General features: G+C 40.6%; 1 protein-coding gene across 1 annotated transcript; it reads left to right on the plus strand.

The window, feature by feature from the left end:
• Positions 1-1,831: 1,831 nt before the first annotated feature.
• TFAM (transcription factor A, mitochondrial) lies at positions 1,832-16,012 on the plus strand. The gene is made up of 7 exons (XM_065894360.1): positions 1,832-2,064; positions 2,636-2,754; positions 4,033-4,103; positions 4,522-4,671; positions 8,141-8,236; positions 13,638-13,694; positions 15,178-16,012. Exons 1-7 carry the CDS (start codon positions 1,964-1,966, stop codon positions 15,304-15,306), a joined length of 723 nt encoding a protein of 240 aa, XP_065750432.1. The 5' UTR covers positions 1,832-1,963; the 3' UTR covers positions 15,307-16,012.
• The last annotated feature ends 10,054 nt before the right edge of the window (positions 16,013-26,066 follow it).

Below are 26,066 nucleotides of genomic sequence, written 5' to 3' on the forward strand. Positions count from 1 at the left end.
AACACTCTAGAAAAATGTAAAGAAAAATTATTTCAGAAATTAGCTAAAATGTAATTATAAGGAATTCTAGCCTATACTTACCTCTATCTTGACACTGTACTGCAACTCTTCCTTTCTTTGCCTCTGCCACTAGTTTTCACTGCAGGTGGGGAGAATGCTGTGTCTATTTTTGTTTGTGGTCTTGTACATAGTATGTACTCAGAAAAAAACAAACAATACAACCCAGCCCTGTTTCTTCCATGACAGGGTGAGAGGTTTGAACAGATGACCCGGAAGGTCCCTTTCAATCCTGAGAATCTGTGAAAAGGAAGTGGTGATAGTTGCTTACCACTTAAAAGAAGAAGTGGGCTTAATTTTCTATGGCACCGAAGGATCAATGTTTCAAAGCTACAGACTCTCAGCTCAATATTACACTGGTAAGAATTTTCTAACAAAGCTATCCAACAGAGGAAAGGCTGTTTCAGGAGGTGGCTATCTTTGAAATAAATGGAACGTGAGAGCTAGAAGGACCCTTCCATAGCTTTAGTTTAGGTCTTCCCAATCTTCTTCATGCCATTGTCCACATGGAAAATGGTTGTACAGCACATCTATCAATATCTCAAGGCAGGACTTCCCTGGTGGCAAGAAGAAGTGGTTAAGAATCTGCCTGCCAATTCAGGGGACACAGGTTCAAGCCCTGGTCCAGGAAGATCCCACATGCCGTGAAGCAACTAAGCCTGTGAGTCACAACTACTGAGCCTGCTCTCCAGAGGCCATGAGCCACAACCACTGAGCCCGCGTGCCACAACTACTGAAGCCCACGCGCTCTAGGGCCTGTGCTTCGCAACGAGAAGCCACCGCAATGAGAAGCACGCGCACTGTAACACCCCCGCTTACCACTAGAGAAAGCCCACATGCAGCAAAGAAGACCCAACACAGCCAAAAGTAAATAAATAAAATAAATAAATGTATTAAAAAAAAGAAAAAAATCTCAAGGCATACTTGTCACACGTTCTCAGGGCTTTGGGTGGGAAAACGCTGACGTAGTCCAGCGTCCTCAGCTGCAGTGGGGGAATTAAATCCTAGAGAGGGGATGCGACATTCCCGGATCAAGACGTTAATGCTGAGGCTAGAACTCTAGTCTCTGGACAACTAACTAGCCAAAGTCTCCTCCACACAAATTAAGCAGGGGTTGGATGTCAAGCTTGAAGACGGCGACAGCGGTAGTGACAGTGGATGGGGTGATGGTCCGGATCGGTATTGCTTTAATGTGGTCCCATTACCACTGGCATTAGAACTTGTTAAACCTTGAGGAACCTGGGACCCACACAGACATACTGAATCTGGCTCTGCTGCAAGGCCTGGGAATCTGCATTTTAAGGTTTGCAACCATGCCCCATCCCCCTCCTCGGCAGTAATTTTGGACTCTGAGCTCCAGCTCCTGCTTGAACTGAGGGACTCTGCTGGGCGCGTAGCACCCAGCAACCTGACCTCAATGAAGCGTGGGCGGCACAGCTACACTGTGGTAAAATTGTCTGTTACGTACTAGTCCTTCCTGTCGTCACAGGCCAGCCAGTACAGTGTCCGGGTGAGGCCACTGCCGTGCCTCCTTCAGCCTCCTGGGCCAGCGGCTGAACTGGCTGCGGAGGGCGGGCTGCGGATGGGGGCAGAGGCGGCTCAGCAGCGTCCCCTCGAGGAACTGCTGAGCCGTGCGGCGGTTTCCCTTCTCCGCCCCCGAGTTCCTCCTACTTCTTCGTAGTCCCGCCCACCAAGGAACCCACTACGGCGCCCGCGCCTTCTTCCTTGCCCCGCCCGCATCTAAACCGGATGTTAACCGACGTCCCATAGTGCCTTGCGAGTGGCGGGCCTGATAGCAAGTTTGGGGGTTAGCTCGCGGGTTCAAGTCGTCCTTGTTGGAGTTGTTTTATTGTGCCCGGGCGCTGTACGAGACTGGCGCCTGGTCAGTGCTTCGTCTGCGGATGCAATGGCGCTTCTCCGGGGCGTGTGGGGCGTGCTGATTGCTCTGGGAAAGTCAGGAGCGGACCTCTGTGCGGGATGTGGCAGTCGACTGCGCTCTCCTCTCAGGTAGGACTGCTCGCCTGCGCCTCCGGAGGCGGCAGGGCTCAGGACCCCCTGGGGTTGGAATGTAGACGCTTTTCTCCGTTTTCTGCCCCTTCTAAAAAGTCAGGGCCGAGTTGGCCCTGTGATTCAGACCTCGACCTTGCCACGGGGATGGTGGCTTTGAGACCAGGCCTTACTGCATCAGTACCCCGTGCCTTGCTTCCGGCTACCTTTCCCCTCCTCCCCGCCCCTTTTTATTGTCTAACCTTGGAGCACCCGGTTCGGCGTCCCCTCAGAAGTCGCTCCAAGAGTCTCCTGCCTTCATCTAGGCATTAAGGAGGCGGGGCCCAGGAGCTGGGGTGTACACGCTTTCCTCCACTGTCTTACCTTCCTAGGAGGTAAGGGCTTTGAGATTTAAGTTTTGCAAGCTTTTGCCTCTGGATAGGACAGGATTTTAAATGTCATTATATTTCTTGTCGAAGGTGTCAGATATATAGCATCTTGAGGACATCTTGTTTGGCATCTGTGTTCAGATCCTTACGAATATGGGCACTTAAATGCTTAACAATGGTATTTTCTTTTTATTTGTATGTAGTTTTGCGAATGTACCAAGATGGTTTTCATCTAACTTCATTGGTTATCCAAAGAAACCTATGACTTCATACGTTCGATTTTCTAAAGAACAGCTACCCATATTTAAAGCTCAGAACCCAGGTGAGGAGTTTGGGCTATATACTCTTCTTTGATGTAATAAAGAGGCCACTAAGCAGTTAAATTGGAAACTTGATTTTCTCTACCAAAGCATCCAGTGAATGCAGAAACATAACCATTCTGTTTGATGTTCTGTAAAATAGGAGGTATAACATATTTTTTACCAAATAAAAATGCTTTAAATGTAATTGAGAACTAGTGAAAGTTATTTTTAAAATAGCATGCAGAGTGGAAAACACCCAGGAAAGAGGATGAAAAAGCTGAATTTTGGGCCTTTTTGCCATTGGCCCAGAGGACCATTGATGAATCATTTTACCTTTTGCTTAGCTCCTGCTTCTGCCACTGGGAATTATTTATAAAGTCGCAATGAAATAACTTATATGGACATGTTATGTAAACTTTAAAGCTCTACACAAATTACTGTTAATTTCAGGAGCTTTTTCACTGAAAGTCAGTTCTTGAGTTCCTGAAAGATTTCCAGTTAGGAGGTTTGTTGACTCCCTAGAAAGGGTGTGGGTCTTTATTTAGGTTACAGTGTAAAGATAATGACTAAATTAGTAATTGCTGACCTTTGCTTATGACTTCTAAAGCCTTTTCACATGCAGTACATCACAGGGCACTTGTGAAAATCAAATGAGCTGTTAATAGTCTTACCTTATAAAGAACTGGTTTAAGAGACATGCTTCAGTACTCACATCTTTTAAAATGTAGGAGTTGAAACTAACAAGTGGTTTGTTAAATCATTTTTACCCTGTCATTCCAGTTAAGATGAGGAAGGCAATGGGGAATAATGAATTGGTTTTAGTATAATTTAGTTTGTTTGCAAATGGTATTTCTGTAATTGATATACAAGGTGGTGTTACATGAATCAAGACTATATTTTGTTGTTTAGTCAGGTTTAATGAACTTGATAATTCCTGAAAGACTTGGAAAAAATGAAAAATGTTTTGATTGAAATGTGAAGTAAAAAGCTTGTAGACACTGATTATGCAGTGACTTAAACTAGTAATCAATTTCTGAAGACCATTTTGGTGGTAAGTGATAATCCCTAATTATTAGATAACAGACTTTAACAATGTTAGAAAATACTAAATTATTTATCGTATTTAAATTAGTTGGTTAGAAAAAAGCTAAATCATTGTATTAAGTTGTGTGGTATAGAGGTATCTGTAAAAATACTTAATTTTAGAGCTAATGGATTATGCTTTCCTGGAAGTCTTTAGAAATTGATCCTGAGACATAAAATTGTGACATCAATTTTTACTTTATTTCATTTCATAGATGCGAAAAATTCAGAGCTAATTAAAAAAATCGCTGAGCTATGGAGGGAACTTCCTGATGCAGAGAAAAAGGTAAGCATATAAGTTTTCAACATTGCTGACCAGTTATTCTGTAGTTAAGAACAACTGTCATGTCCTTTAAGTTACCAGATGACCCAGAGTTTTTTTTTTTAACATCCATTATCTACAAAGGAACTTCATACGTTCTGATCCACATAAATGATGAGAATATGGATGTATGGGAGTGGCGATGAAGGGTTGGCAGCAACTTGAGGTGGAAGGCTAATTACTGGACTCTCACCTCAGTAATCATGTATATGAAAAATATGTGACTTATAAATGTGATCCAAGAGCACATTTTTCACTTGGTGGTTAAGGCTGTCTTTAACCACCAACTGAAGTCATGCAGTTGTCTTTCTCTGACAGGTGTGCTATGTTTAATTAGTCAACAACAGTTTATTGACTTCTTATATGAGTTTTCTATTTATAGATGTATGAAGATGCTTACAGGACAGACTGGCAGGCATACAAAGAAGAGATAAACAGAATTAAAGAACAACTAACTCCAAGTCAGCTGGTGTCTTTGGAAAAAGAAATCATGCAGAAACGTTTAAAAAAGAAAGCGTTAATAAAAAAGAGAGTGAGTATCATTGAAATATTCTTTTCCTTTGGCAAATAACAAATATATATATCTATGAGTATAGGTGTTTTTGTCTTATTTTGATGACATGGCAGAATGTCATCAAGTGTACTCTAGTTAGGAAAAAATAGGATAGTTCCCTTCTGCCCCTAGGACCACTTGCCTTTGAGTCTGTTTTGGAAACCCTTTTTGCTACTTCTGGGTGCATCTGAATTTAAGATATATAGTTAGGACTGGCATGAAAGCTGTAGGAACAGAGTTGTGAAACAGCCAAATCAGGAATAGCAAGAATCTTGCTTCTGGGTCTTGTCTAGAATAACCTACTGATTTGAATTGTTCTATAGGTAATGGTGAATTTTATTCTGAATATTGCTGAATAGACTGAATTAACTCAACAATTTTTAAAAGTGCCTATTGTATCTAATCAAATAAGTACCTTTAGGATGAAATCCTGTTTTTCCTCATTAAAAAAAACCCCACATGTTTCAAAATTAGTGGTTTCCAGCTTAAGGTATTAATCCATTATAAATTCCACTGTTCGATAGTTAGACTACATCTTTCTGTAGTATTAGGTGTGAGGTGGAGAACTTGCTGGTCCAGTACGTATACAATAGAAAAGGGTCATCAGAGTTAAAACTATTTCTCTGGAAAAGTAGATTCTAGCCTTTAATGTGAGGTGCTAGGATCTTTCTCCCTAACCCTAATGTCTTAAGCCCTCCTAGCACTCGGGTTGAGGACTCACCCAATTTCATGTCAATGATAGTAATCTGAGACTGCTGATCCAATTAGTAAAAGGAAGCCAGAAAAGATACTAAGAGTGAGAAATAACAGTCTCCGCATAGGGATGGTATTTGGAGGATTGAGAACTAGGGTTTACTCTCCCTTTTTTGCTCTCCCTTTCTCCTTAGTGCACCCAAACCAGTATTTAGAGTGGGGAGGACCAGAAATGAGGATTGGGCAGATATAAGGGGTTTCCTAGTCAAATATTTCTTCTGTTCCTTTCTCTGTTCTCCTCATATTCCCATTACATGTGTGTTATACCTATTGTAGTTGTCCCATGGTTGTTGGATATTCTGTTATGTTTTCTTTTCAGTCTTTGTTCTCTTTGCTTTTGGGTTTTCGAGGATCCTTTTTTTTTTTTGGCTGCGCCATGCAGCTTGCACCCTGACCAGGGATCAAACCCGTGCCCCCTGAAGTGGAAGCTCAGAGTCCTAACCACTGGACTGCCAGGGAATTCCCTCTGTTAGTGTTTTTTTTATCTCTGGCACTTCTTTTTTTTTTAAAAAAATGATTGTGCACTTATTTAATTTATTTATTTAGTTTTGGTTGGGTTGGGTCTTCGTTGCTGTGCACAGGCTTTCTCTAGTTGTGGCGAGTGGGGGGCTACTCTTCGTTGTGGTGCGCGGGCTTCTCGCTGTGGTGGCTTCTCTTGTTGCAGAGCACAGGCTCTAGGTGCGTGGGCTTCAGTAGTTGTGGCACGTGGCTCTAGAGTGCAGGCTCAGTAGTTGTGGCTCACGGGCTTAGTTGCTCCGCAGCATTTGGGATCTTCCTGGACCAGGGATCGAACCCGTGTCTCCTGCATTGGCAGGTGGATTCTTAACCACTGCGCCACCAGGGAAGTCCCTCTAGCACTTCTTTTTGGTTCTTATGATTTCCATCTCTGCTTACAATGCCCATCTGTTCTTGCAAGCTGAAGAGAATCCTTAGCATATTAATCACAGTTGTTTTAAAATTCTGGTCTGATAATTACAGCATCCCTGCCATGTCTAGTTCTGAGGATTGCTTTGTCTCTTCAAATTAGGTTTTTTGCCTTTTAGTATGCCTTGAAATTTTTTCTTGATAGCTGGACATGATGTGCTGGGTAAAAAGAAATGCTGTATGTAGGCCTTAGTAATGTGGTGAGGCATGGGGACAAGGGAAGCATTCTACAGTCCTGTGATTAGGTCTTGGTCTTTTAATGAGCCTATGCCTTGGCACTGTGAAGTTCACAAGTGTTTCTCAGTTTTTTCTCCCCTTTGTAGGTGGTGCAGGATGGCTAGAATAAGCTGTAGTCAGGTATTTCCTTTCATTGAAGTCAGTTAGGCTCTGATAGTATACCAGCAGGTTAGGTTCTGATTAACTAGTTTCCCCTGAGGGCAGGCCTTGTTAAGAATAATAAAATGCTCAGGCATTTCAAAATGTTTCCTTTTCCTCTCATCCTGCTGAAAGCAAGAGGGGATTTTTCTTGATATTTACTGTTGGAATCTGGTCAAGTTCCTGGGGATAAACCTCACAATGTGAGGTCCTTCCTATGACTGGGTAACTCTCAGAGTTGTCCGCATGGAGCCTCCAGCAGTTTGTTAACTGCAGTTCAGTTTCCTCCCCAGCACTGGTTTCCATTCCTGAGTCTCTGCAGTCTCTGCAGTCGAAGACCCAGTCGAGGCAGTAAGCCTCGACTCCCTGTGTTCACCCCTCTGTCTGTCTCTTCAATCTTGGGGGCAGCAGTTAGCCATGTGTCCTCTCTTCTGTGCATCCAAGAGGAGTTGTTGATTTTCCAGTCTGTTCAGCTTTATACTTGCTAGGATGGAGTGGTGACTTCCAAACTCCTTATGTGTGGAACCGGAAACCTGAAGTCTGAGTGTTTTCTTTCTCTCTGTTGGAATTTTTCTTTCCATTAGATTCCCAGTTCCAACTAGTTAGAGAGTAGGTGAGACGTGTGGGAATCAGGAAGTTGCAGGTGAAGCACCTAGGAGAGAAATCCCTACCAGTAGCTCTAGAAACAAAAGGGGAAATGCATAGTTAAGTTGTAAAATGCCTAGTTTTCTGACTGAGAGGTTCAGGGCCAAGAAAGTGATCTCTACATGTAAATCAGAGAAGCCCTACTTTTACTTATGAATGAAAGTTGGGTTTGTTATTGACTGTAACCAAATTGCCATTAAAAGCTCCATCATTTTACAAATTACTATCAAATTCAGCAACTAAATAAGTTAAGATGATGCAATATCTTTCATTAGATAATGCATCCCCCTGACCCCTTTTGATACCTAGTAAAAAGAATTGAAATTAACATATCTGTTGAGGGTTAAAGGTTGAGAGACATGCAGGGAAGGAAATGAAATGAGAGATTATTAAACATACTCTAATGTTCTTGAGTTGTGGTGGAGACATGTAGTGCTTTGGCCAAGGAGATGGTGGTGTACAAAAAGATTTTGTACATATGTGCTCAGTTATTCAGTTCACAGAGACCATGAAAATAATATGTAAAGGAAATGTTTTTGTATGAAACATAACTCACAAAATCTATTAGAATTTTCAAAACATTACTATAAAAATTCTGACCCCAAGAGGGAACAATCACATACTTTATATAAGAATCATAATGTTCACTTTAGAACATTCTTTAATGCATAGTAGTGAATAAAGTTTTTCTGTAGGTGAAATTAAGTCTCAGGTTAAAACTTTATCTCACTCTTCCATTTTTATTACTTAGGAGTTAACGATGCTTGGAAAACCGAAAAGACCTCGCTCAGCTTATAATATTTTTATAGCTGAACGTTTTCAGGAAGCTAAGGATGGTACATCACAGGTAAAACAGAACTGTTTATTTTTAAAATTTTTGTTTATTCTAATTTTTAAAATACCTAGACAGGAAATTTTAGGGGTGCCACATGTCAAATGGTGAAGAAAAGTGGTAAATTACTATAAACAAATACTATATACAAATAAGGCCCTCTTTCTTGTATCTCTTTTAAAGAAGAATCCTTTTTCTTACCACATACAAGTAATTTGAATATGTAGTTGCCTATATATATATAGAGAGAGAGAGTCAACTTTTAAAATTCAAAAAACATAAAATTTTCAGCTTTATAGGGTTGTTAAAGTTCTGGAGACTTCTTATCCAGCAGTTCTTAACTGTGTTACAGTCACTGGGAAAGTAGGGTTGAGGTGTAATATTTTGTACTGGGATTTGAGTGTAACCTATGGCTTCATGTTACATCCTTTAATAAAATTTTAATTTTGCCCACAGGAATGTATTACACATGTGAATGTCATATGAATGTGCAGGAAAAAAAAAAGCTTGTCGTTCCTGCTGTGGCTTAGTGTTGCATTTATTTCCTTCTTAGAGGCTCCAAATTGACAATTGTATTTTTCCTTTTATAATAAGCCATGGTAAGAGAAATCGGTTCAGATTCCTAATTCTTGTCAATCTGAGATGAAGGTTTTTTGCCACTCTGCCTCTTTGGGTTACTTAGATCATCTTACAAATCCTGTTGAACATATGATTAAATAATGTATATGTGTGATGTACTTTTTCCTGGCTATATACTTTTACTGATTTACTCCCCTTGGGATTTTAAATTTAGTTTCCATGGCCCTGCATTACTAAAAAAGCAAGCCTATTTATTTTTTTAGTTGGAATTTGCTCAGTCACTAACTTACCTTGGATTTATTGATAGTCTTCTTATTAGTATAAGAAGGTTATATGCTTGAGAATCCTGAATCAGTGGTTCTCGACTCTGACTGCATCTTGGAATCACTTCAGAAGCTTCATGGCTGGGCCTTATCCCTGGAAATTAAAATTAACTCAATTATATCATTTTTATTCATGTAAAAAATACATCCATATAGTTTAAAGAATCAAAATAAGACTTGTTATGAAAGATATTAGTTTAACCTGCTGTCGTATTCCTTACTCTACTCTGTCTATTCCTTACTCCTTACGACTAATACATTCTCTTTTAGTCGATTCTTGTGGTATTTACCTCCATATCTCTAAATAATGTTCTGTATTGTTACTTCCTGATTTTTTAAAAAAATTCTAAGCATTACATATATTTTAGGCATTACCTCTCACTATTTGATGAACATTTAACTCTTTCTTATTCCGCTGTTCACATTTCCATCATCCTACCCCCCAATATAGTTATCATAATTTTGTTTAGATCAATATAGAGTACTTAACATTATTATGATAATGTAAACCATATTCATAGCTGAGGTGTTCCATTTGCTATGATTATTTTTCCTTTCTTGCAAAACTTTCCCTGAAATTGATTGTCTTTTTATTTATTTATTTTTTTTTTTGGCGGTACGCGGGCCTCTCACTGTTGTGGGCTCTCCCGTTGCGGAGCACAGGCTCCGGACACGCAGGCTCAGCAGCCATGGCTCACGGGCCCAGCCGCTCCGCGGCATGTGGGATCTTCCCAGACCGGGGCACGAATCCATGTCCCCTGCATTGGCAGGCGGACTCTCAACCACTGTGCCACCAAGGAAGCCCCATGTCTTGTTTTTGTATTTGCTTAGTTTTTTATGTACTATCCATAATTCCACCCAAATTCTTCAATATTCACTAGCTTTGAGTACATTTAGATGCATTAAATATTCTGTCAGTTTCAATCCGGAACCTCTGATTTGTTCCAGTTTGGTTGTTGCCTTCTATGCTTAGTGCATAGCTGACATCCTGGATCTTCATCATCATCCTTGTGGTGCTTTTGCTTCTTCTGTTGTCTTTCTTGGTTCACTGATTCTATTACAGCATCTCCCCCAGTAAGAGTACATGGGAGATTAATTTTTTGAGTTCTCGCATGTCTAAAAATGTCTACATTTGTTTGATAGTTTGACTTGACATAGAATTCTAGGAAATCATGTTCTTTGAAAAATTAAAAAATATTGCTCCTTTCTCTGGTAGCTTTTTAAATTGCTTTCGAGAAGTATAAAGCTGTTTTGATTGTTGGTCTTTTGACTGTGACCTTCTCTTTTTTTTGTTCTCTTTTTTCTTTGTTCTGACTCTCTGGAACTCTTATTATTTGTTTATGCATCTTCTGAACTGGTCCTCTAGTTTTCTTAGCTTTTCTGTATTGTTTTCTCTTGGCCTTTTTTGCATTTCTTTCTGGGATATACATTTTCACTTAATCTCCCTGTTTCCAGCATGTTACCGTTGCCCCAACTGTACTGGGCATCCACAGAGTAACTATTTTACCCTTTTAAGAGGATGAGTATCATAGAATCTGCCCATGGTGGGGATTTAACCTCTTTTTTAAACAGACTTTCAGTCGATCTCATGTTTTAGCCTGACCTTCACCTCTATTTTATACCTGTCTGGTGCTGCCAAATTCCTGAGCTACTTGAGAATTCTGCATTGTAAAGCAATTTGCCTTTTACTTTTTTGGGTTTAGGTATCATTTCTCCACCTGCTTTTCAGCTTCCAAAATGCTGTGTTGGTACTGCCCTCTCCTGTTGTCTTTGTCCATGTGGTTTTTATGCCTTAAGAAATTTTAGTTTAATTTTAAAAACTATATAAACCACAGAACTTTATTGCTTACAGTTCTGGAGGTTAGGAAATCCAAGATCAAGGCACCATCATGGTGAGGGCCCTTTTCTGGTTCATAGCTGGCACCTCTCACTGTGTCCTCACATGGTGGAAGGGCTCATTTAATGGGGTTTTAGGAAGCAACAAAAGTACATGTCTTTCCATCCCTTTAATTTTTTTCATGATTTATTTTTTTTGGTGAAAGATTATTCATGCAACTTCATAAATTATTGTTTAATGCATTGAGTGTGAAACTTTATGGATTAAATATATTTTTTGAATTTATTTATTTTATTATTTATTTTTGACTATGTTGGGTCTTCGTTGCTGCACACGGACTTTCTCTAGATGTGGCGAGTGGGGGTTACTCTTTGTTGCAGTGTGCTGGCTTCTCATTGCAGTGACTTCTCTTGTGAGCACAGGCTCTAGGCGCACGGGCTTCAGTAGTGGAGCATGGGCTTAGTTGCTCTGCGGCATTTGGGATCTTCCCGGAGCAGGGATCAAACCCGTGTCTCCTGCATTGGCAGGCGGATTCTTAACCACTGTGTCACCAGGGAAGTCCCTATGGATTAAATATAAGGAAAAAGATATGTTATGAAAGAATTGAGAACATTAAAGCAATTCTTTCCGAAGCTAAGAGAACAGTTATTTAGTAACCGTCCCTGAATATACTAAATGTGTTTATAAAGGTAAGTTTAAAATATTCAAAACATAGGCTCGGATACTATCTGGTACCTCATTTTTTCTTAATAGGAAAATAAAATTCAGTCAAAGTTCTGGTCAGAATAGTAAAGTTCATTGTTTTAACTCTACTTCTCCTTAAAATCACTAATGATATTCTCCTAGCTTTAAACAGGTACTTTTCAAACCACATCCCTCTTTCTCTCACATTCTCCTTCTCCTATCCCTCTGTCTCTTCTCTGCCCCTTATTCTCCACCCACCCATTTTTCCCTTCAGTCTTTGCTCTCTGGTAGCAACAGCGCAAGCTGTGTGAAGCATACTCACTCTCCTCTCTGCCTCTCCTCCCGCTATGGGATCCCTGCATCCCTTTAATTTTATAGATGAAGAACCAAGCCTAAGGGAGGTAATATGACTTTTTCCAAGTCACATAGTTAAGTTCAGCTAAGTAGAATAAGAACTGGTGTTGTATTTTTCCTATGACTACACCTAAACATGTTGGCACAAATTTTAGAAGAAAACTTTAAGCTACAGAGAGGAAATAAAACACTTAGTCTTTGAAGTTAGTCTGTGACAGAATGTAGTTTATACTTGAATATTAATGTTTCTGAATCCAAAAAGATAAATATCTGCACAGGAAAAGCAACCATCAACAAAATGAAAAGTCATTCTACCAAATGGGAGAAGATATTTGCAAATGATTTAAAGAATTCGTACAATTCAGCAAAAAAAAAAAAAAAACTGATTAAAAAATGGGCAAAGGGGCTTCCCTGGTAGCGCAGTGGTTGAGAGTCCGCCTGCCGTTGCAGGGGACACAGGTTCGTGCCCTGGTCTGGGAGGATCCCACATGCTGCGGAGCGGCTGGGCCTGTGAGCCATGGCCGCTGAGCCTGCGTGTCCAGAGCCTGTGCTCCTCAACGGGAGAGGCCACAGCAGTGAGAGGCCCGTGTACCACAAAAAAAAAAAGGGCAAAGGATCTGAATAGACATTTTTCCAAAGAAAGACATAGAGATGGCTAGCAAGTACCTGAAAAGGTGCTCAACATCACTAACAGGGAAATGTAAATCAGAACTACAATGAGATATCAGCTCATAGCTGTTAGAATGGCTATTATCAAAAAAACCCAGGAAATAACGTGTTGATAAGGACGCGGTAAAACGGGAACCCTTGTGCTAAAACACTAACTCAAAAAGATATATACACCCCCATGTTCACTGAAGTATTATTTACAGTAGCCAAGACATGGGAGCAATCTAAGTGTCCATTGATGGATGAATGGATAAAGAAAATGTGTATATGCAGTAGAATATTATTCAGCCATCATAAATAAGGGAGTCCTGCCATCTGTGACAACATGAATGGTCCTTGAGAGTATTATGCTAAGTGAAAAAAAATCAGAGAAAGACAACGTATAATCTCATTTATATGTGGAATCTTATAAAAAGAGCTCATAGACACAGATAACAGATTGGTGTTTGCTAGAGTTGGCAGGTGGGGATGGGGGTCAAAATGGGTGAAGGAGATCAAAAGGTACAAACTTCCAGTTGTAAATAAATAAGTCCTGGCAATGTAAGGTACAGTATGGTGACTGTAGTAGATACTGTACTACACATTTAAAAGTTTCTAAGAGAGTAGATCCTAGAAGTTCTCATCACACACAAAAATTTGTAACCATGTAAGGTGATGGATGTTAACTAGACTTACTCTGATCATTCTGCAATATACACAAAAACCTAATCGTTATGTTGTACACCTGAAACTAATGTTATATGTCAATTATATCTCAGATTTTAAAAAGATACCTTTTTAAATACCTTCATATCATTAATATTTGTACATTTTAACAGTTTAATAATTTTTACTTAGAAAAAATGTTAAGAATTGATGAATCTTTGTGATTCTTGATATCTGAGTGTTTGTTATTGGAATGAATAATAAATATTTTTCTTTAATCATTGAAATCCCTATATCTGGTACTTAAAAATATGTTGTTTTACAGGTAAAGCTGAAAACTATAAATGAAAGCTGGAAAAATCTCTCTAGTTCTCAAAAGCAAGTAAGTAGTATGGCTTTAGTCTCAAGTGTCTAGTTAGAATATCTATGAGAATATGTTAGAGCAAGGCTTGATTCATGTGAAAACAATGTTATATTACACAAAGTATTTTTAAATTATTTTCATGTTCTTGGAACCAATTTGGCTTTTCTCTTTTGGTAGTTTTTTTTTTAATTGGCTTCATTTTATTTTATTTTTAAAAATATTTATTTGTTATTTTTGGCTGCGTTGTGGCACACAGGATCTTTCGTTGCAGCATGGGCTCTTCATTGCAGTGCACAGGCTTCTCTCTACTTGTGGCGCGCTGGCTTCTCTCTAGTTGTGGCACGTAGGCTTAGTTGCCCCATGGCAGGCATGTGGGATCTTAGTTCCCTGACCACGGATTGAACCCATGTCCCCTGCATTGGAAGGCAGATTCTTTTATTTATTTATATAGAAATAATAAATACACACATACATACATACATACATAAATTGAGGCTGCATTGGGTCTTCGTTGCTGCTCATGGGCTTTCTCTAGTTGTGGTGAGCAGGGGCTACTCTCTGTTGCAGTGCGCAGGTGTCTTATTGCGGTGGCTTCTCGTTGCAGAGCACGGGCTCTAGGCACGTGGGCTTCAGTAGTTGTGGTGCACAGGCTCAGTAGTTACGGCTCATGGGCTCTAGAGCACAGACTCAGTAGTTGTGGCGCATGGGCTTAGTTGCTCCGTGGCATGTGGGATCTTCCTGGCCCATGGCTCAAACCTGTGTCCCCTGCATTGGCAGGCGGGTTCTTAACCACTGCGCCACCAGGGAAGTCCCTGGTAGGTTTTTTTTTTTTTTTTTTAATTTGTTTATTTTTGGCTGTGTTGGGTCTTCGTTGCTGTGCAGGCTTTCTCTAGTTGCAGCGAGTAGGGGCTACTCTCTGTTGCAGTGCGCGGGTGTCTCATTGCGGTGGCCTCTCGTTGCAGAGCAGGGGCTCTAGGGCATGGGCTTCAGTAGTTGTGGCGCATGGGCTCAGTAGTTGTGGCTCGTGGGGTCTAGAGTGCAGGCTCAGTAGTTGTGGCACACAGGCTTAGTTGCTCCGCAGCATGTGGGATCTTCCCGGACTAGGGATCGAACCCTTGTCCCCTGCATTGGCAGCTGGATTCTTAACCACTGTGCCACCAGGGAAGCCCCCTGGTAGTTTTTTTACTGCAAATAAAATTGGTATTTAAATCAGTGTCACTCATAACTTAGTGTCACTGTATCCAGTGGTGGTCACACCTGGCCCCTGTTCCTTTTCCATACTCCAAGCCCTGAAATTGTAACAACTTCATTAATATTTAAAATCTTTATCTCTTACCTTTTTTCATCTAATTTTTATCTCACGAAAACATTCATTTCCAATCCTCCCTTATACATGTAGAATAGTAAGGTAATTTCTAGAGTATGTATAGGAAGGCATTCCAGAAATTAATTGCAAAGATTCCTCTAAAGAAATCATTTTAATGATTATACTTTTTCTCAGGTATATATTCAACTTGCTAAAGATGATAAAGTTCGTTATTATAACGAAATGAAATCTTGGGAAGAACAAATGGTTGAAGTTGGACGAGATGATCTTGTACGACGGTCAGTGAAATACACAGCAAAATAGTGACCCTGAGAAGTATTAAAATAGAAGATTGAATTATGTTCATAATGGATAGACACAAGAAACCAATTAGGTCTCAATACCCAAAGCTGTTGTAAAATTAAAATGGATAAAAGTTGGTAAACATTTATATTTAATTTCTTTTCTTTAGCCCGTTGACTTCTGCCAGCCAATTCAATACATTTTATATTGGTGTCTTGCTTTGGAAAACCCAAACAGATAAGAGTTCATGCGGAATGTATTTTGTGTTTAGGAACCACTGAGCATCAAAATAATCCATGAAATGTAACCGTGAATTATTTTACCTTTGATAAAGGTAAATCAGACTGTGAAGTTTTTTTATACTCTATGACTATGGAAAGAATATTCTTGTTTCCTTATATTATGGAGGCAGGAGCTTCCTTTTCAAAAGTGTCTCAACGCTTGTAGAACCCATAATGTTCTGTGATATAATTGTTCGTTTTTAATAGAGCGTCCAGAACTCATGTTGGCAAATTTCAAATCCTAGGTATAATTCATATTGTAGTCAGAGTTGATGGTTGTACATGCAAGAGATTTCTGGTGTCAGTTGCAACTTTTATAAAAGGGATAGAGAAATTTATAAACCTTTTCCTCATTATCTTTTTTCCTAAATTAAAAACTAAAAAATTATGTACCATATCTATGCATATTGTTTTATATTGCATAGAGTAAAAATTTAAGTGTTTCCTAATTATATGTTTTAAGGTGAGACATTCATTTTACAGCTTTCTGGGGTTTTTTTTTTTTTGTTTTTTTAAAGTAGGAATTTGTATTCTGAATTATTTTTTCTCTTATATGATTATATTTATCCAGAAAGTAGAGAACTTATTTGGTATAAGTTTTAAAATGAGAGATCTAAAAAACATAAGTCTCCTGTCTCTAGATTTGGAGCCTGTAATTTTTAAACATTTTGCATAACATACAAAAACCTATGTACGGGACCCAGCTCTGGCCTGTTGGTGAAATCCAGCCCACTGCCTGCTTTTCATGGCCTTGTGAGGTAAGAATTGTGTTTACAATTTTAAATGGTTAAAAAAAAAGAATATTTCAAGGCACATGAAAATTAATATGAAGTTCAGTGTCCATAAATAATGTTTTATTGGAACACAGCCATACTCATTGTTTATGGCTGCTTTTGTGCAACAGTGACAGAGTTGACTAGTTGTTACAGAGATGGATAGCCTGCAAAGACTGACCCGTACAGTGTGGAATGAGATGCTCTTAAATTATTTGCTATGGCTCAGTAAAATAATCCTTAAGAATTTTCCAGTTAGCATATAAACCTTACCATCCTTTAGCCTTTGTTTATCCTCTTAAGAGAGTCAAGCAAAGGTTTTCAAAATCCTCACCAGCTTTTTGAGCAAAATATTCTGTCATCATCAGTCCACAAGAATAAGATAATTCAAAATTTATATTATACAAAATATTATGCCAAAAAATTGTGTATTCTAGATCTCCAGAAACAAAGGGAGATTTTTGTAGTTTGTGGATAGAAAATAAGTTAAAAGTCATGAAAAAATGACTTTTTACATACCGAATTTGGCAAAGGTAGGGACTGTAGAGAAAAATATAGCTTAAGAGAAGCCTAAGATTTAAATATATGAAGCTGAGTGTATTCAGACAACTTTCCCCTGTGGATAGGAATACAGGACAAAGTCTGCCATTAGGTAGATAGGCACCTTGGGTCTGAGGCTAGAGTATTTTGGGGAGTAAGGGTTAGGGAAGAAAAGGACGTGTGCTAGTGTCTATCACAGGCTTTTCTCAATTAGGTTTCCAGGAGAGAATTAAGCCCTAATTCCCTATGGCATCTAGAATGGTACTGATTTTGTATCATCCTCAGGAGAATGGAGAAAATAATCACTCAAATAATTTACTGTGTTCTGTGCGTCAGATGAGCCTAGGGAGCAGATAGGAGTCAGTGTTTGTAATGAATATTATAGAATGGGTGAGGTAGAGAAATTAGTTATGTAAACACCTGCAGGACAAATGTAGTATAAAACACATCTTTGCAATTACTTTCTGAGCTCTTTTAGCATTTACCTGTAACATTTTATACCAAACACATTCAAATCTTATCTTCCCGAATATACTGGGAAGTTCAGTGTCTGGTAAGTTCTTAAATATTTACATCTTAATATAGGGAAAAAAAGTATGAAACAGTGAAAGGAGCTAGAGCAAAACCATTTTATGATATCATTTTATTTGTTTTTGTTTCTAAAAGAATGTCATCATTAATACTTTAAATATTAGGATAATCTGATTTCACACCTTTCTTAATAAACTTCAGTACCTGTTGAAGACTGGCATGCCATATATCAAATGCCATCCAGTTTAACAATATACACAAATATTCTATTGTTATAAAGAATAAGAGCTTATATCAGTAACCAGTGACCAGTCATATAACACCTTACTTTTTAGACTTCTCTTAAATTGACCCAACAAAGTAATTGCTGTAAGAGCTAAAGAATAGTGCCAGGGAAAAGATGCTGAGGAAATGAAAGCAGTGTTTATGCTTTTCTGAGCAGTTGGTCATAAAGAGATGTTTATACTTTTGTTCATTAGAGTACCAGTATTAAATTTTTTGAAATAAATTGATGATGGGTATGTGTGTAATTATTTTACTTTCTGATGTTTAAGGGATATTATGATACAGATGCAGCCTACTGTAATCATATAATTTTGCTGTTGCTTTTGGCTAACTCCTTTTTTGGAAATCCCACTTTCTTTTTTTAAATAGTTGGCTATGAATGTGTATATTTAAATTTCTGAATTAAAATGATATTACTACAAGTAGAGTTAAAGTAACTAGAAAACTTTATTGATTTTTCTGACATTTACTATACCTAAAATTAATCACCACCAGGTTGTGCTAAAGCAGCAAGAAGTTCTTATATAGTTAAGTAATAAGTGTCCATTATTTCTCGTAATTTTATCAATCTTTTTACTATAAGAATTCTCTCAAGAATACTCTCGTAACTTTCCTCTCCTCACAGCCCCTCTCCCTTCTTCTTTTCAAAGCTCCAACCTCTTACAGACAAATTTGAAAATGTTATAAGCACAGACTGTATGTTTTGAAATTTTAAAGCAGTAATACTTTTGTTTTTTAAATACTTTTTTAAAAAGTTGAACCTTTGGGAAGAATAAGAAATGAACATATTTATTACTTTGAATTTGTAAAACTTTCCAAACAGAAAGTAAAACTATACAAAGCTAGTATCAGTCTCTCACATTGTTCACAAATAAAGTACTTTTGGTAATTGATTAAATCATTGATTATATTTAATGGAAAATACATGAAACAAACTCTTTTCTAGCACATTAAAAAATACTTAAAAAAATTTTTTTTTTACTGGCTAAGAAGCTACATACTTAAAATTGACCCTAAACAAGAATTTTAAATAAGCTAAACATTTAAAAATCACCCTAGGGCTTCCCTGGTGGCACAGTGGTTGAGAGTCCGCCTGCCGACGCAGGGGACGCGGGTTCGTGCCCCGGTCCAGTAAGATCCCACATGCTGCGGAGTGGCTGGGCCCACGAGCCATGGCTGCTGAGCCTGCGCGTCCAGAGCATGTGCTCCGCAACGGGAGAGGCCACAACAGTGAGAGGCCTGCGTACTGCCAAAAGAACCCCAAAACACCCTAATTTCATTTAAATCATCATTACATAATGGTGTCTGATTTACATGTGATGTGCAAGAAAATAATTGAATTTACTTTTTTGCCCGTATTAATTTTAGATTTATCCAATTTCATTTCTCCACCCCCACAAGTCATGTATAAGAGGAGAATAAGGAAGGCAGTATCGTTGACCTTTGAACAGTGCAGGAGTTAGGGATGTGGTCAAAAATCCATGTATAACTTATAGTTGGCCCTCTGTATACACGGTTCCTCTACATACGCAGTTCTGCATCTGTGGATTCAACCAACCGTTGATTATGTAGTACTGTAGTATTTACTGTTGAAAAAAATCTGCATATAAGTTAGACTCACAGAGTTCAAACCCATTATGTTCAGGGTCAATTATACAGTTCTGACACAGTGACTTTTTACTATAGAGACTACCAACCATCAGCCTTCACATTAAAAAGTTGATTGGTTATACCCAACTCTAAGATTCTATTTAAATTATCTGTTTGATCTGGAGACAGGGTGGGATCAAGATGGAGTAGGAAGACCTTGAACTCACCTAGCCCAATGAACACATCAAAAATACAACTATGTATAGAGCAATTCTTCGTGAAGGAGACCTGAAGACTAGCAGAACAGCTCTTGTACAACCAAGGCTGTTGTACACAGAGTCTGGTAGGGAGGAGAAGCATACTAGCCAGGATCCGCATCCATAGCTGGTGATCCAGAAGATTGGGATGTCACAGGCTTGGGATCGTTTCTAAGGAGCAAGGAATTCACACCCCATATGAAGCATCCCAGTCCTGGGGTCTGGCACTAGGAAGACAGCCCTCTTAGTTGGTTTGAAAACCACTGGGGCTTACTGGAGGGCTGTAAGAAACTGAGACTCCACTCTTGAAGAGCACACACAGATTGGCTCCCAGTCGCAGCACAGGCCAGCAGATTGAAAACTGTCTGGTGCTCTGGCCAGCCTGCCAGGACACCCCAGGGTACACTCCAGTCTGCACCAGGATCCCACTCCAGTCCCGCCTGAACTGGCACCATTCCCCATTAAGGTGGAGACTGCCATTGCCAACACACATGTATGCACTGGGAAAAAAGGATAGCCAGCTCAGAAGTGAAACTCCACCTTGGCCGCAACCTCACCTCTGACCAAAGCAAAGACTGCCACCACAATTGCACGTGTGCGAATGTACTAGGGAAAGAGCAAGCCAGCCTAGAGGTGGGGTTCCAACCCCTTGGGCCCTGACCCCACCTCTGACCAAGGTGGAGCCTGCCATTGCCATCACGCATGTGTGCGTGCACTGGAGAAAAAGCAAAGCCAGCTCAGAAGTGCTGTTCCAACCCCTCAGCCCCAACACCACCCCTAACCAAGGCAGAGACTGCCATCATACCAGGAAGAAACTTAACTTCCTTAGGGCTCCTGCTCAAGCCCCTTGGACTTGGTCCCACTTCCCAATAGGGTGACAACCACCACTAAGCCTGGGACAAGTCCCAGCTCACATCTGACTCCTGCTCTATTCCCTTGGACACTAGCCATACCTCCCATCAAAGCAGCTGCCATCAGCACACCCCAGGAGAAGACTGCTCCCACCAAAGCCACTGGGCTAACACAGACTGCATAAGGAGGCTCCCACAGAAGGACATGCCTACAAGACCATAATAGGTAACAGTTTCACCTAATTTCGTAGAGACAAATAGAGAAAGTCAAAATGAGAAGACAGAGTTATATATTTCAAATGAACAGGGGGGGGAAAAACCCCGGGGCAGGGGAATGAAACATAATTTACCTGATAAAGAGTTCAAAGCAATAGTAAAACAAAAAACAACAACAAAACACACACACACACGAAACAGAAAACACACACACACACAAAAAACTTGGGAAAAGAATAGAGGAACACAGTGAGAAATTCAAAGAACTATGAAACATGAAAAAGAACCAGTCAGAACTGAAGAATAACTGAAACAAAAATACATTAGAAGGAATTAACAGGAGATTAAGTGATAAAGAATAATGCATAAGCAATCTGGAAGATAGAATACAGGAAATCAAATCAGAACAGCAAAAAGAAAAACTTTTTAAAATGAGGATATTTCAAGAGACCTCTGGGACAACATCAAGAATACAAACATTCACATTATAGGGGTTGCAGAAGGAGAAGAGAAAGAGGTTGAAAATATATTTGATGAAATTATGGCTGAAAACTTCCCAAACCTGAAGAAGGAAAAAATGTCCAGGTACAGGAATTACAGAGTCCCAAACAAGATGAATCCAAAGAGATCCACACCAAGACATCATAATTGAAATGTTGAAAGTTAGAGAATCCTAAAGACAGCGAGAGTAAAACAAAGATGCTTTTTTTTTATTTTTGCTGCATTGGGTCTTTATTGCTGCGTGCAGGCTTTCTCTAGTTGTGGCGAGCGGGGTCTACTCTTCATTGTGGTGCACGGGCTTCTCATTGTGGTGGCTTCTCTTGTTGCAGAGCATGGGCTCTAGGTGCATGGCCTTCAGTAGTTGTGGCATGTTTGCTCAGTAGTTGCAGCACATGGGCTCAGTAGTTGTGGTGCACAGGCTCTAGGGTGCGCAGGCTTCAGTAGTTGTGGCTCACGGGCTTAGTTGCTCCGCGGCATGTGGATCTTCCCAAACCAGGGCTCGTGTCCCTTGCATTGGCAGGCAGATTCTTAACCACTGTGCCACCAGGGAAGTCCATGGACTTGAATATTAGATGCTTTTTATGGTTAAATTTTATAGATGTGATAATGGTATTGTGATTACGTAGGAGAATGTCCTTACTCTTAGAAGATACATGATGACACACTCAGGGCTGAAGTTTCATCACAAGTAAAGACATCTAGATAAAGCAAATATGGCAGAATCAGCTATTGACTCTAGATATGTCTGCTCACTGAATCTTTCAAATTTTCTATTTGTTTGAAATTTTTGATAAGGAAGAACTGGGAAATATATTGACCAAGAAAATGTTTATATCGTTTACTGAAATATTGCTTGAATATCCCATTTGTGTAAAACGTCAAATAGTTGTGTATGTTATCTAAGGTAGATGAGGCTGTGTGTGATAACCAGTTTTTTTCAGTTTGTATTTTTACTCATCTAACAATTTTGTGTATTGCAAGTGTCAACTGAAAAAGAATGCACAACCTAAAAGTTGAGAGTTATGTTTTATGAGGCTGACATTCTTAGGACTTCAAGCCGGAGAGGCAGCATCTCAAGTAACCCTGAGAAAACTGCTCTGAGGAGGCGAGGGGCAAGCCAGGATATATAGGAGTTTTGCAACAAAGGGCAGGTAGTCGGAACAAAAGATTATCGTTAATAATAATAACAATTTTAAAAACTAGGTATCTCAAGTTAAGGAATTTAGCGCTTTTCTACGTATGGGAAGATGCAAGAGTCTGGGCTCACTGAAACCATTCCTTTGATACGCACCTCAGCGATCTGGGGCCAGTATCCTGTGTTTTCGAGTTTCCTCAGGTCTCACTGTGGGGAGTGGCTGCAGTCCGATGGCTGCTAGATGGCAGGTATTGTTTCCTTTCTAAGTTCCCTCAGGGCTCACCGGCTCACCCTCGGAGGTGGCTGCAATCGTTGATGACTATGACCTCCTTTGTTTACTGACATGGCAGGCAATATTCCATTTCTCACAAGTAATTTTGAGAAGCTGGCATCATCACACTTTATCATGATTACTACTACCGCCAATGCCACCAGCACTGGGCTGCTGTGCCTTCCTGGGAGAAGCCCTGCTACCACCAGGTTTGTTTTCAAAGTTTGCACTGCGGGTCTCTTCTCTGGTCTTCCCTTCCATCCGCGTCACCGTCTGGGCTAGCGCAGCAACCGCCTCACACCGGCTCCCAGGCTGCGATCAAGGTGGCTCAGGTCCCACCCCCAGCTCCGGGGCGGGGCTCCAGCCGCAAGGCCGGTCGGGGGTAACACCTTCAGGGTCGACAGGCCCTCTGGCGCATGCGCCGCCCTGTGCGCAGCCTCAGTCGGGGTGCGGCGGGCACTGGAGCGCGGTTGGCGCTGGGCCGGTGCGAGAGGCGGCAGAGCTTGAGGGAGGGGCGGGGTTCAGGCCCCTATCCCGGCCAGCGGCAGCTGCTGCTGTAGTGGCTTGTTCGAGTCCGGTCCTTGTACGCTTACCCGCGTCTGCGGGTCCCCAGAGAGGGCGCCGTAGTGTTGGCGGCCACTGTTCTGAGGCCGCAGCGCACTCGGTGAGGATGGCAGGGACTCCTCGCCCTCCCACTGTATTAGGCACGGAAACTGACTCAGTGGCTAGCGAGTGCCTCAAGACCTCAGAGCCGGCGGAGGAGGCACATTCACATCTGCTTCCTCCCTAAAAAAACAATTCTGCCTAAACGTTGTGCCCGTCCCTGCACTGAGCCGAAGGACATCTCTGTCAAGTATAATGTGGACTCTTTTCTCATGGGGCACTTGTATTTCTGGGATTCTTGGTGTCTCTTCGGGGGTCTGGGATCATAGTTCATAATGGTTAGTTCTGGGGCTGGTATGAACTGTCCAGCCTGTGTGTTTTCAATGGTTCTGATTTGAGTTTACTGAAGGACCCACCCAAGATTTGGGGGCACAGGGTGTTCCAAGATTTGGGGCGCTCATATAGGTTCCAACTAAAATGATTTTGTCCCTTAGGTTCAGGTCCTGATTCCTAGGAACAAAGCCGATCTTGTGAGGTAAAGAGGCATCCCACCTGGAAGATGGCTCATATGAGTGGAGACCTTCCACCAGGGCTGCAGAACAGAGGAGGATCAAGGCCAAGAAAGAGCAGACCCTAGATTTGCACAGCCGCTTGCACCATGCACCATGTGATCCTTGTGCTCTGCAAGCCACCCGTCAGACTGTGAGAACCTGAGGTGTGAGCCAGGTTTCAGGAGAGGGAGCTGGGCTAAGGCAAGGGGCAAGTCTGCCCAGGAAATTATATAGTCTGGGGGAGAGAAATACCACCTACCACTAAGAAAACTTAGCTCAGACCTTCCTAACAGCCTTTGACTTCTTTCAGATTCTCTATTCTTTCCAGTGCCTGAGGGGGCCTCACCCTATGCCCTTTATCACCTGTGACATTGAGAGACATGGATGCTTCCTCCATCCTGACTTCACAGACACAGGAAGTAGTGAAGGAAAGAGCTTCCTGGACTACTTGTTTCTGCCTAGGATGAAAGATGAAAACCACTGAGCCCAAGAGGATGAATGACCAGGTCATCCCATTCGTAGCAACCTAGCCAATAGTCAGATTTTCCGACATAGTTAAGTCAAACCCAGTTTCTATTAAAAGACTGAGAAACTACTGCCAAGGTAGTTCAGGACCAAAAGATGTTCTACAGGAGGACATTTTATCCTGCTAGTGTGTGGAGCTTATAGGTAGGAGGATCCAGGAGATGCAAGGCAGATCAGATCTCTTGTGATCTAGTCTTTCTTCCTCCAGCCCAACTTTGTAGTTCACTACGTGTTTCCTCGATCCACAGAAAATGAACAGATCTCAGGTGGTTTGTTTATTTTTTCCCTCCTTTGTTTACAGTGTCTTACATGAGACTTTTTAGGGTTAGTAGGTTAGAATGGAAATATAGAAATAGATGAAAGTCAACTTCAGGGATAATAGGAACACATCAGTATCAGGATGAAGTACTATGCAGTTATATGCAGGTTATATGCTATTACTAGCTATTCTGTGCTATCATTGACCGAATTTGTCTGATTTTTCTGATAGTCATAGAAAAAATACAGATGTTCTTTGTTACATGATTTGCATTGGCCCTTAAAGAAATCATCATGTGAATTCCTCATGAGGCATTAAGAATTCTAAAGAAAATGTTCCTTTCCTAATCTTACTGTAGGTATCATAGTAAATAATCTTTCAGTGACTATGGGAAATGGGTGCAGCCAGCTGCTTGTAATTGCTCCTCAGGGGAAGCAGGACACTTTGTGCCAAAGGAGAACTCAGTCAATTGAGGTTTCCAGGGGCTTCTCACCGTGGTTTTGTAGACCTCTTCCTCATGGTCCTGCTTGATCCGGGCATAGAACCAGGGATATGTACAAGAAAGAATGGATTATGTCACCTTCAGATAATCTTCTCTAATATTATGTATAGATTGTGCAGCAGATAGATTAAAGTTGTATTTTCTGGCACATGCTTCCCCAGTGCCCTTTTACGTTACAAACTGCATCACTTGTTGGGTCTGTCTGGTAAGGAACACCGGTGACCTTATTATGACAAATGTCATTGATCTTATAGTATTTGCCTTAATTGAGCATTCTATCCAGTTGACACTCATGTTCAGTCCCTTCTAGAAAGTGTTGATTGGTTTCTGGTCTCTTCCTCTGTGGTGATTTCTTTTCTCAATGGAGTCTTCTTCCTCTTCTTGCCTCTTATTACTGCTTCTCCCAAGGTGTCCATTATTGGTCCCCTGTTGTCCTCACTCTCCTGGTCTTGCTGAGTGATCTGTTTTCCTGTCTGAGGATGCATCATTTACTGGGATGCTTTTCTGGCTCTCCAGCCCAGACCTCTCCCCTACCTTAGACCCAAATGGCCAACTCTCTGCTGGACATCTCTGTATAGCTCTTCTAAAGGCCCGTCATACTCTACAATCCAAAAGGAAAGTTGTTATTAACAGCTCCCCCCACTTTCTCCTTTATTTCCCATCGAATGTTATCACCAGCCAGTCCGTCATCCCGGTGAAAAACCCAGTATCTATTTCTAAGTGCTGTCCTTTACCTGCTACCCGCATATCCAGTCAGTGATCAAATCTTGTTACATTCAAGTTGTTAATATTTCTTTCTTTTTTTGAAATTGAAATAAAGTGCACACAAATCCTCGGGGTACAACTTGATGAATTTTTCATACGTGCTACAGCTGGATAGCTATCACCCAGCTCAAGATAAAGGCCATTTTCTGTACCGCAGAAGTCTTCTTTTCTTTCCAAGACTGTACTTGCCCACTCATTCAAAGGTAATTATTATTTTGATTTCTGTTATCATATATTAGTTTTGTCTCATTTTAAACTTCATACAAATAGAGTCACGTAATATATAATCTGTTACGTCTGACTTTTACTCAACATTATGTTTGAGGTCATCCATGTGTAGCAGTA

Source organism: Phocoena phocoena, chromosome 16, assembly GCF_963924675.1.
Source record: "Phocoena phocoena chromosome 16, mPhoPho1.1, whole genome shotgun sequence".
Classification (NCBI taxonomy): Eukaryota; Metazoa; Chordata; class Mammalia; order Artiodactyla; family Phocoenidae; genus Phocoena; species Phocoena phocoena.

Coding starts and splice junctions, on each gene's coding strand:
- TFAM (XM_065894360.1), top strand. CDS start 1,964: ATGGCGCTTCTCCGGGGCGTGTGGGGCGTGCTGATTGCTCTGGGAAAG. Junction 4,104..4,521: donor TTCCTGATGCAGAGAAAAAG/GTAAGCATATAA, acceptor TTCTATTTATAG/ATGTATGAAGATGCTTACAG. Junction 13,695..15,177: donor TCTCTAGTTCTCAAAAGCAA/GTAAGTAGTATG, acceptor ACTTTTTCTCAG/GTATATATTCAACTTGCTAA.